General features: G+C 35.8%; 1 protein-coding gene across 4 annotated transcripts in view; it reads left to right on the top strand.

Annotated features, from left to right (window-relative positions):
• The window catches only part of ZNF148 (zinc finger protein 148), a 42,863-nt gene that overhangs the window by 20,946 nt on the left and 9,370 nt on the right, over positions 1–12,547 (top strand). For 2 of the 4 annotated variants that reach the window (XM_064661460.1, XM_064661461.1), the window contains exons 2-6: positions 1,039–1,384; positions 2,599–2,724; positions 5,770–5,893; positions 6,567–6,650; positions 12,369–12,487. In XM_064661460.1, the coding sequence (XP_064517530.1) occupies positions 1,055–1,384; positions 2,599–2,724; positions 5,770–5,893; positions 6,567–6,650; positions 12,369–12,487 (783 nt within the window). In that variant the 5' untranslated portion in view covers positions 1,039–1,054. The remainder of the gene's footprint in view (positions 1–1,038; positions 1,385–2,598; positions 2,725–5,769; positions 5,894–6,566; positions 6,651–12,368; positions 12,488–12,547) is intronic. The other 2 variants (XM_064661463.1, XM_064661462.1) reach the window with 2 other exon arrangements.

Genomic DNA, 12,547 nt, shown 5'->3' with positions numbered 1-12,547 from the left:
AGACCACCTAGTCCAACCCCCCTGCAATGAGCAGGGACATCTTCAACTAGATCGGGTTGCTCAGCCCCATCCAACCTGGCCTTGAATGTTTCCCTGGATGGGGCATCCATCACCTCTCTGGGCAACCCCTGCCAGTGTTTCAGCACCCTCACTGTAAAAATATTCTTCCTTGTATCTAGTCTAAATTGACCATCTCTTAATTTAAAACCATTACATGTTGTCTTATTGAAACAGGCCCTGCTAAAAGATTTATCCCCATCTTATAAGCCCCCTTTTAAGTATTGAAAGGCTGCAATAAGGTCTCTCCAGAGCCTTCTATTCTCCAGGCTGAACAACTCCAACTCTCTGAGCCTGTCAGCATAGCAGAGGTGCTCAGCCCTCTAAGCATTTTTGTAGTCTACTCTGGGCTCACTCCAGCAGTTTCACATCCTTCTTCTCTGTGTCCCCAGAGCTGGATGCAGCACTCCAGATGGGGTCTTGAGAGTGGAGTATCCCCTCCCTCAACCTGCTGACCACTCTGCTTTTGATGCAGCCCAGTTTTCTCTCACTTGTGGATATTAAGATGTTCCAGCAGCTACAATATGCCCTGGGGTAGCAGCAGTGAAAGGGCACAAAAGGGACAAGGAAATAGGGAGAACAGGACCAAAATGAAAGAGGCATTTGTAAAAGACAGTCAAAATGGAAAAAAGGAACAGAGTAAAAAGGCCACACAGGAAAAAAATAGAAGTTTTCTAAGGGATAAGAAGGAGGATTTAGCTATCATTTAATTACCAGAACTTTGCCAGTAGTCAGAGGGTACTTTGGTTTGAAACCTTTTATTTGAAAGCGTTCAATTGGGTACACATGGATGTGTGTGAAAGGAGAATCTTTCTATGTTACACCAAACTATCCAACGTTTGGCTCTTATTCAGTATCAATTTTAGGAGTGCATGTGTTTATGTTGAGTACTGACTTGAGCTCTTATAAAATGTTTTTAAGTGAAAAATTTTAAGCAAGTGCACCAATTGTAGATGTTTACTATTAAAACTTTCTTTGTAGGTAATTGCACTTAAGAATGAACATTGAAGACAAGCTGGGAGGATTATTTCTTAAATGTGGTGGCATAGACCAAATGCAGTCATCCAGGGCTATGGTAGGGATGGGTGCAGTATCTGACCAGTCTGGAGTATCGAGAGAACGGCAAGAGGCAGTGCTTCAAGATCGGACTATGCCGCACCAAGAAATTCTTGCAACAGATGAAGTGTTACAGGAAAGTGAACTTCGACAGCAAGAGATGATTTCACATGATGAACTCATGGTCCATGAGGAGACGGTAAAAAATGATGATGAAATGGATGCGCAAGATAGACTTCCTCAAGGGCTGCAGTATGCTGTTAATGTCCCTGTAAGCAATTTCTTTGTGAAATATTGGAGAAATTACTAGGAAGCTTGATCTGGTAGTCTAATCCTACTCTGGCAAGAATCTATTAATTGCTTGTTTGGATTATGATTATCAAAATATTTATGAACGGGTGCTATTTCTGAAAATGTCATTTGCCTCTGGCTGTGGATAAATTTTGCCAATTAAGTATAATCTTTAAGTATCTGTTTTATAAATATTTTATAAGCAGGCTGCTACCATAGAACTAATGCATTAAAATGTGCTCCTTTAAGTATATTCAATGTTCAAGGGTAACTACAAACCAGAATAAATAGTGTTATTAAAAGGTGCTTTTTATGCTGTTTATAGTACTATTTAGTTGCTTTTGCTATAGGAAGCATCTTGTGTGTTTTTAAGGTATGTGGACGCTTAGCAATTGCATTCACACTGCAGGTTGGACTGTGACACTTCATACATGACCATAAATATGCCCCTCCACGATATCTCATAGAAGGCATACCTTGGCTTTCCCAGAGAGCATGTAGATGACTTCCTTTCGAAAACAGAGCATCTGCCTGTAATGCAGCACATCATCACTGTTACCCTTCAAACATAAAGGACAATTACCAGGAGTATAAACATAGATAGCCTTACACACGAAGAATAACCTTCAGAAAGGTAGCACTGTTAAAACACTTATCTGTTAGCTGCAGATCAGGTGGTTCAGGTGTTAGAAAAATGTAAGAGTATCATGGTCTTTTTTAAGGTTCACATTAAATGAAGATTTTTTTTTTTTCCCCCAAAACTTCATTTGAACTGGTCTTTTTTTTTTTTCTTAAAAAATACTTCTGTCTTAAATATATAATAAACTATTCCGTTAAATCTTGCATTGACAACAGCGTGGACTAAAGTAAAATAGGTATGAAAAACTGAATGGTTTTACAGATGGAAGTGATTTTAACATAAGAACTGATCTCAAAATCACCACAGGTCAGGAAAAAAGACCTTGGGAGATGAATGAAAGGATACATCAAAATGTCATTGAGGAAATTAACTGTGCCCTTTTTATTTAAGATACATATTATTCCTTTCACTTAAATTTCTGAAAGAATGAAGCCAGAAGATAATTCCCTTAGAAAAAGGTTTTCTGTTTCAGCAGTTTGTCATCTTCTAAAATTGAAAAATTGCTTTTCTGTAGTGAGAACCTTACCTGAAACTGGCACTTGGTATCTTAACAGATCAGTGTAAAGCAAGAAATTACCTTTACTGATGCATCTGAACAACAGAAACGAGACAAAAAACAAATACGAGAGCCAGTAGATTTGCAGAAAAAGAAGAAAAGAAAACAGCGTTCACCAGCAAAAGTAAGACATTGATTTGGCAAAACCAAGATTAAAAGGACCTGAAGATTTGGTTGACTATGACTAATTTCATTAGCATTTGAAGTAGTTAGGCTGGAAATTGTTTGTTTGCTCAGTAAAGATGCAGTTCTGAAGTTCAGCAGAGACCCAAAACAAAACTGATATAACAGTGTTTTTCTTTGAACTCTTTTTAGCAACATGAACTCTTGACATATTTTAACATCTGTCTCTCCAGGCAGTTCTCTCTCCAAATATTTTTTTTTTTAAATTATGAGTCAGTAGCTTTGTAGACAACTTTTAAATCATTACTCTGTATCTATCTAATAATAGTTGTGCTTTTCTGTGAGCCTGATAATTTTATATGCTTCATGCATAGTAGTGAAAAGTTTTAAAAAGAAATCTAAAATGGTAGTTTTGAAAATTCTAAAAAGTTTACTAATATATATAAAATAATTTACTGGTAGGGAAAATTCCTGTGGTCATAATCATCTTCATATATGTATTTATTTATATCAAGAAATTCTTACCATAGCTGCTGGTTTGTTACTTCAAAATTTGTTTTGTAGATCCATTCATGAAGAGTATGTATCCCTGTATGTCTGAAAACAATTTTCTCCTATTGAGAAGCACTTCAGATAAAACCAGAATCATTTCACCTCATGAGGTAGCAGTGCTGTATCTTCTAGTAATTCCCCAAATCAGTGTTAACCTTCAGACTTAAAATAGAACATATCCAGGCTGCTCTGATAGACAGAAATCAGTTATATGTTATCACACGGCAGCATTAAGATAAGCCTACTCAGAAATCAACCCAAACTGTTTATACATTGAAGGAAAACTCACCGTAACAGCAAGAAAATCTCCCAAACCTTTTTGTTGCACTGGGAGCAGGACCTTCCAGTCCTCCCCAAAGCACTGTCAGATAAGGTTGCACTTGTAGTATTCTTGGAAAGTTGAGAAATTGCTTCAGATTGGGTGTGGAAGCAAGTTCCAAATCCTGTGCATTTTCTTCTCACTTCTCCCTTTGATAGAAAAAGGAGATCTAGGTTGAGTACATCCACAGATCACTTCCATGGAAACATGGCAAGGTAGGAGAGGCGTGTGCCCCTCTTTCTACAGACGTGAACTTGCATGCTTCCTTTTTATCTCCCAATCTGCCAGGTTAGGTTTTTGAGATGACAAAAGATTGAACAATGATCAGGAGAATCGTTAAGCAGGTTGTTTTTCAGTCTCTTTTCCACTTTTTCAGACTTGTCAGAGTAGAAAGGCAGAAAAAAGCTGAAGGACCAACATAGGTGAGAGCCTACTGCAGTTTAAGTTTAGTATTTCCAGAGTAATGGGGTTGATTTTCCCTCCAACAGCAGCTGGAACTTTGACAAATGGAAGTCAGTTAACATCCTGAAGCATTTAAAATTCTATCTTATATTAATGTAGTAATCAGATAAATAAAAAGTCATTAGTTACTATGAATCCTGTCTCCTTTTCCCCCTTCCACGCACACACACACGTGCACACACATACGCACGCACACACACACACATGCACAAGCTTTTTTTTGTTGCTTTTATTAGGGAAGCTGCATTGACTAAGTTAACTTTCTTCATTTAAGATGTGGTACAATGAATAGACGCAGTTGAAGAGCCCAGGTTTAGGATAACCGTGACATTAAATGTTATTTTCTGCACAATTATTTTAAAATTCCAACATAATATATGAAAAGCATTTCATAACATGTATTTAAATTTGTTTTAAAGACCCAGTCCGTTTCATCAGCTGTATGTGGTTACAGAACAGAGCTTTTACAACTGTCTCTATCTGACTGGAGCTGTAACATACCAGTCTTACAAACGTATGAATGTACTTGTCCTTCAGAGTGAATGCACAAGAATTTGTTAGCTCGAGACTTTCACTCTTGCTGAGTTTTGATGCAGCAGAATTTAAAATTAGGTAGATCCTACAGTATTTGCTACTACTGCAGAGCTACTGTTTCAGTTATTGACTCTCTCTTTCTCATCACTGTCATTATCATAAAACCTAAAATGTCGTAGCTAATCAAATTGCAGATGTGTTTCCCCATCAGACTTTCATTTTTTGTTAATAACAAGGGACTAAACGGTTTTATTTAAGGTTACTTAAGCTTTTCTTTATAGTTCTGTTTCCAGTTAAGCAAGACTTTTAGAAATGTAATTTGTTTACTGCTTTTCTTATTCTCTTGCCAGAGATAGTAGAGTCTGGGTTTTGGTTTGGGGTGGTTTTTTTTTCTTTTTCTTTCTGACAAATTAGAGAAAACCTGTGATTAGCTTTATTGACTAAGGTAGATATAGTGCAATTTTTTAAATATAAGTTTTTTTAACTTTTATGAAAATAGTGGCTTTGTTTGACAGCAAAGCAATTGAGTGTGGCAAGTTGAATTCATCAAGGAAATGCTTTAATATGTATATTGAGTGAGCAATACTTTATTGAGTGAAAAACCTGAAAGGGGAGAATGATAATACTATTTTCTTGGTTGTTTGGCTTTGGAGTTTTGCTTTTTAAAATATAATTTTGCCTCTACTGGTATTATGTAGACGTAGATAATTTATATGACTATTTTTGTTAAGTTTTAATGCCTTTTAGCAAACATTTAGAGTTGTGATTTGAAAATAGAATATAACTTTTCACTTTTGCTTTAAAATATGCTTATCCATGGTTTAGTGCCCAGAGGTGATTTGGTTACTTTGCATCCTTTCCAACAGAGGGACAAAGTAAACAGTAGCGTATAAAGTGACTCAGCTGTGTCTAGGGAAGCTCTAAGCTGATTTTCCATGAGCTGCTTTTGCCTCTGTCCTGTTGAAATATCTCTTAATACACAACAAGACACAAGTTGGATTGGACTGCAATTGGAAATGTGTACTAGAAGCTTAACGCATAGCTTTGTAGAAATTAGCATTGTTTTACCTGAAATATTTAAATTCTCTGCATCGCAAAAATTAATGTGTTTTTTTTTTGTAGTTAATAAGACACCTTTAGAGGGTAGTGTGAGAACAAATTTTACTCTTTTTAAAATAGATCCTTACAATAAATGAGGATGGATCACTTGGTCTGAAAACCCACAAATCTCATGTTTGTGAGCATTGCAATGCTGCCTTTAGAACCAACTACCATTTACAGAGACATGTCTTCATTCATACAGGTACTGCTTGACTTCAAATTTGTCTTTTTCTACTATATAAAGAGTTGTTTACTTATGTTAAAAATGTTTTCAGCTCTATGCGAATTTCAGTTTTAAGAGTGTAGCTAACTTGGCATCTAAGCTTAGAGATTCCATGCACCAAAGTGTCAAAAGAATACCAGAAAAAAGAAAAAAAAAATCAACATATGTTTAATAAACTGAAGACCTAACTGTTTACAAGGTTTCTTTTCTTTCTTTATCAGAAAGTTATGGGTTGACTTGTAGCCTAAGTGCCAAAATTGACCCCTTTGTAAAATGTGCTCCGGCTGCTTATTTGCCTGATGAGGTATCTCTCTGGTTCGGAGAAGTGAAAAAGGTACTTACCATTATAATAGCTTGCCAGTATCCTGAATGCAGACTTATGCCAGCATCGTGATTGATCTTGTTCATGAGGAAATTACAGCCATTCCAGATCACTCTTCCGTGCTAGACTTAATGTGACTCTTAGGATCATGGAAAGAACTCCGCAGTTCCTATACTTAGTAAGGCTAATGTTTTTTTTGTATTAGAGTATTTTTGGAATTCGCTCAGATGCTGGTTTTTTTAATAGACATTTTAATATTCCTCAAAAGTAGTTATCAGAAACAACAGTGTGTAGTTATTAACTTATGGATGTGGAATTATATTGTTCAAGGTGAAAAACCATTTCAGTGCAGTCAGTGCGACATGCGTTTCATACAGAAGTACCTGCTACAGAGGCATGAGAAGATTCATACTGGTGAGTATAGTGCCTTGAGTATCTTTACTGGCGTGCTTAAAAACTGTTTCCCCACTCAGGCAAGGTTTCTGGTAATAAATATGCAGCCTAAAACCCTTTTGTAATTTGTTTTTACTTAACACATGTTATAAAACTTTAAAAAAGAAATTAGTTTTGTGCTTTCAACTTGCTCCACTTTCCTTTTGGCTGTAAAGTGAGTATGAACTCTAGTAAGCAGATCTCTAAGTAGTTTTCTATAAATAGCCCCAGAGCAGCAAATCCTGAAGTTTGTGCATTCATAATAGTCAAGGTTTGTTAAGCAGTTCTATCTTTTGTTCTGTCAAGTTAATTCAGATAACGGGGACTTCCATTTCCATAGATTTATTTGTTTGTTTGTTTGTTTGTTTGTTTTGGAATTTGATGGAAAAGTGCCAGGACTAAAATGGCCAAAATGCCTAACCCCAAAGGTATTAGTATCAGCTTTTCTTTTCACCCACTTTTTCTTTTAGGTTTAATTCAGAACTGTTCTAAAAGTAAGAGTCTTAGTTTAAAAATACGCAATATAGGTCAAATAAGGCCTGAAGTTTTAAACCAAAGAGCGTTAAAGTTTATTCATGTTTATTTTTTTATCTTGTTGCACCACACAGAACCACATTCTTTAACAGGTTTGGTTTCATTGGGTTTTTGGCATTTTGGTGCATGGCCTTTCAATCCCTCTTTAAATATTTTGTAATATGGTCCCTTTTGGACTAGATGCCAATTTCTCAGCCTCTTTTTCAGAAAAGCAGAGCTGGTGAATGTGCACAGTGTTTCTTGGCTGTAGCATTTAAATGGATATGAAAGCTACTAACACGCAGTGCAGTGTGTGCATGTGTAAGGGTTGAGAGGGAGAAAAAAACTCTGCAAAATGAATTTTCAGAGCAGTGTACAGGGAGTTACATGCACAAATGCCCTGTTGTTTATGGGATTTTTGTATCCTAGGTTGCCATGAGTCCAGACTAAGTAGGTTTCCTTCAGCCAGTCAGCCACAGAAGAGTCTTCCATTCTTCTGTCCAGTGTCTTTGTTCTGCTCCTAGTCTTTCCTCTGGCTCTGAATTGGTGAACCATGCTGCCTCCACTTTGTGTAGATACTATTCTTGAAAAGAATGCTCATTCACTCTCTTCCATCTATCTGTCCCCCTCGCAAAAAAAAAAAAAAGGCAAAAATTTAAGTGCAGTCTTCACATTTTTTGGAAGATTTTTCTTTTTTTTTCAAATGAGGATTATTCCCTGTACGTGGCTTTGAAAATGAGAGTCTGGGCAATTTAGTTAATTAATGCTTGACTGCAAATATTTTATAAATTGATTTAATTATCTTTTTTAATTCAGCTTCTAGCTCTAATGAGAATTCTGTGTTGATTTTAAGCTTTGGAGGGAGGGGGTGGTGTTGGTGGGATTGCAGGTTTTTATGCCAGCTCTACCATATGCTAGTAGTTGTTTAGCAGAGAAAAAGGTGCCATTTAACAAATTAACCATATTGTTATCTGACTTTTTAAGATACATATATTTTCCTCCTTTCCTCAGCATCCTGAGGTATAGTTTGGTAGTTTCTTAGAAAATTGAAGATGATGCTTGTGTTTAAATTACTCAGGTATAGGGTAGTTAATTGGCATTCTGCATGCCTGTGTGTGCTTTCACCTCTATATGACCGTGTTCACTACTGGGCCTTAGCTGTTTGTGTAGTTACTCTGTTGTTCAGGACTGTATAACTAAACCCATCCAGAAAAGCTGCATTTTCAGCTTGCTTCTCTAACGAGAAGGTGTGCAGTGGGTCTGCGTTTCACTTTGATGGAAGTAAAGAAAAGATCTATTTGTATCATTCATATTCTTTTAAGGAATGTTCCTTATAAATTAAATACTTCATTTTTTTCTTTTTATTTTGCATTTTTACCTCTGGGAATGATCACTTTTAGCACCAGTTTTTGTACAGTGTTCAAAACACTGATGGAGAACAGGATGTCTCTTACTCTTTTAAAAATGTTTATCAAATTTTCCTGTTTATTTTAAGCCAATCAAAGCCAGTGGTAACACTTAGAAGCCCCATTTTATGCCTGTTACAAGCCCCCTATTTACAGGTGCTCCAGCTAGTTCCAGTCTGATTTGAATTTGGTTCTCTGAACTGCTCCTTCAAATGAAATGTTATGAGGGAGTAATGAAGCAATCAATGAACAGCCTTTTTTTTGTGTAAATAATTAAACAGTTGCATCTAAAAGCAGACATTGCATTAATACAAAATTCACTTACTAGGAATAATTGTATGTAGAGGGCAGCAGTGCTAGAACCCTGCTGCTAAACTTGTCCCTAATGAGTCAGAAAATTGCCATTTTAGTTGTAAGAGAGGGAAGAGTCACTAGTACACAAATATTTTCGTATTTTCAGTTTACTAGATTCCAGAAGATGCTGAATGTTCTTTTTTTTTTTCTAATGTCTGCTTTCTTTTTGCTTAGAGATGTTTCTATACACCTTACTCACTCATGCATTCATGTGTCCTAATTGTGTAAGCCACCCTACTTTCCATTTTAATCACAAAAACTGAGATTACATTTAAAAAAATAAAACAGCAATGGGGCTCATGATTCAAGTGCCTTCTTATTCAGTCCTGCTGATTTTTTTTATTGTCTTCTTTGTTATTTTATGATTTGTTTTTTGTCTGTTTAGATTTTAAAATGCCTGAGGTTTTATAATTGTTACAGCCTTCATACACATAATATTTGTACAACACTTTATGAACAGTTCTATTGCTGGGTTTTAATAGATTGCCAACATAGACAAACACATAAGCTGTGTTCGTAAATAATGCAGTAATTATTGTATTTTTAAATTTTGACTTCTTTTTATACATCTAATTCTCTCCCACTCAACAAGACATTTCAGAAAAATGTCCTGGATTCTCCATGCATTAGCAAAAGGCTGTTATTAACGATCTCCTCCATTTGCCATAGATCCTGTTTGAAAAGTACAACAAAATTGCAGAAGACATCTGAAGTTTCAGTCTTCTGCTAAGAAATTATTATTGGAAGCGTATCTCCATATTAATTTTTAATCTTTTTCTAACATTATCTTCCTTATGAAGATTAAAGCCAAAATTAAGTATGGTTTCAGTTTCACAAAGTTTTTCTTAATCTTACTTCCATTCTGGAATTCTACTGAAAAATACCATTTTCTGTGTTGTGCTGAGCAGTTCAAGGGCAGTGTCCCCAGAATTTTCTCCCAGTTAAGGCATGGCCAGCAGTGCCTTTGTATGCACCCTGAAAGTCTCCAAAAGTCTTTGTATGCACCCTGAAAGTCTCCAAAATAGCTGGTGGTCATAATACACCAAAAAACCTCAGAACCCCTTTTTGGCCCTTTTTAAGCCTTGAAATGGGAATGGGTAGCTGAGGGAGTCTTCTGCCAGCAAATAGCCAGCTTGAGTAGACGAATGTTAAGGAACTCTGTGACCATTCATTCACAGAAATGAGGATAAGGCTGCAGGTAAGTGTATTAAAGAAGTGTTCTGCATTTCCTGGGGTAGCAGAATAGCTCCTTAGGGGGCTGTTTCAGAGCCAGAACAGGACCGAGCTGTTTTGCTGTAAGGCTCAGACAGATCACCAAACAGTTGCTCCTTTCTCTAGAAAAACGTAAGGTAGCATGAAAGCAAACTTTGAGACAACGTAAGGAGAGTTGTTGGAAGAGGCAATTTAAAAGAAACACCAAGTAGAATAGGGGAGCAAAGAAAACTGTAAGGATTAAGCAGTAGACTTTGGGAATGGAAGAGAACAAAAGATCTTGCTTCATCTTGCTGAAAACTGAAGACAAGGATTGGAATTTGATGCAGAAAGTCTCAACAGGCTTGATGGGAGTAAAACACCATAGTCATAAGGGTGCCCAACAAATAAAGAGAAGGTGAAGAATGAAACTGGAGTTTGGAAGTTAAGAAATAGGCCAGAGAGAAGGATTTGCTTATAGACAGTATGAGAGAATTATATGATAGATATTACAGCTTACAAGAGTGCTGAAAACAAGCAAAGTTTTATGGTAATTATTAATAAGCAAGAAATGATAAAGGTCTCTAATTCAAGTGAAAGAAGAGGTAGGATGCTGAGGTTGTGAGCTTGTAGAAAAAAGAACTGATGGAAGAAGCTGAGAGATCTGAGTAGAGGAGATAATTTGATTTAGGAGAGAATAAATTGGAATAATTTCATCTAAGAAAGGAATTGGCTGAAAAGCCACATGGAGAGGTAAGAATTAATAATTGGAAACAGGACATAAGCTTACAAAGAGAGAGATTTAGAAATTGCTTGGAATTAAGGCAGTTGAAACTCTGGGCATTAATGATCTGACTAGGAGCACATGTGTGGGCGATACAGATATTTTTCATTCTAGTTTCTATAAATACAGGCACCATATTTTAAGGTACTGTATCTCCATTTGTAGAAGGATGTGGCTAAATAGTTCTATTGTAAATGGAAAAACACACTCATAACATTTTAAATAATAAAATGAATTAATTTAAAATGTAAATGTTGATAATTATCGGTAATTTAATGAAGTTAGTCCATAACATAATTAGTAAGAATAAAACTACTTCAGAAAACAGCAATAGTCTGCATATTTTTGGAAACAAAGCATAGATGGTTTATATCCCACAAATCAGTGCAGTGCAGTATCCAGAACAAAGACGATGTTGACAGATGCTGCCACGACAATCCCTGATCTCTGTGTCAGTCCAAAAGATTTCATAGAAAATATTAAGAGGAAAGATCACTATTGTTCAGGCTGAGTTCTATTAAATAATAGTGAACTTCTGTAAAAGCAAAACTAACTTTTCAATGCACTTGGAATTTTTAAGTTTTGTCAGAGAAACATAGAAAATAAAGAATATCAGAGGGAAGATGGAAGGCAAAAGTTAAAAGAAACAAAAATAGAGCCCAGAAAAGATCATTGCAGGGCTTCTTTGTGAGGAAAAATAAGGGGAGAACTGAAGATGAATTCAGGGCAGTGCATATTGTCTGAACAAATGCTTCATGAAAGTAAAGGATAAAACCAAAAACCAAACCGAGCAAATGAGAAATCTGTAAGTATGCAAACACCAGTTTAGCTATAGAGGTTCCTTTTTTCAGCTTAGTTTTTTTAAATAAAATATTTTTAATTAGTTTTTAAAAAATAAATAAATTTGAGTTCCAACCAAAGTAGTAGGATTTTTTCAAAGCAGTTATTTCAATTCTACATACAGATAAGGTAAAAAATATGGAAAAATACAGAGCACTCTCAAAAATGTTATATTCAAAGTTTGGAAATGCATAATTCTCTCCTAGAAGGGATGGGTTTGAGTTCATGAGTTGGTGAGAGAATTGAGGTATTTTTATACAATCGTCTGCCCTAAAAATATGTGATGCAACAGCAGTTCAGGAAGAGCATCTTTGCAGTTCTTCATTTGTTAAGTGTAAGACGTATATTTGTACCACCATTAGAAAGAGGGGTAAGGATTTAGTTTTAAAGGTGGTTTGTTTTTTTTAGCACAAAAGCTTAAAATAATTTGAGGCATCATCTACTGAGTATTGGAAAAATAGTGGTGTGAGCAAGCCCTATGTTATTTTTCATTAGCAATAGACTAAATCCTCTTACTACTATTAATAAAGAATGTAGTATTTGACCGGGTAATTATATGGAAAAACATTGATTCATTTTCTTCAATTAACATTGCTACATGTTTTTTATCAGGTGAAAAGCCATTTCGTTGTGATGAATGTGGTATGAGGTTTATTCAGAAGTATCACATGGAAAGGCACAAAAGAACTCACAGTGGAGAGAAGCCTTACCAGTGTGAATATTGTTTGCAGGTAAGATGACTTGGTGAAATCTTTCATGACTGACAAACAAAACAGCAGTAGATTCCCAAG

Source organism: Pseudopipra pipra, chromosome 7 (assembly GCF_036250125.1).
Source record: "Pseudopipra pipra isolate bDixPip1 chromosome 7, bDixPip1.hap1, whole genome shotgun sequence".
Taxonomy (NCBI): Eukaryota; Metazoa; Chordata; class Aves; order Passeriformes; family Pipridae; genus Pseudopipra; species Pseudopipra pipra.
This window is presented reverse-complemented; position numbering and strand designations above follow the sequence as displayed.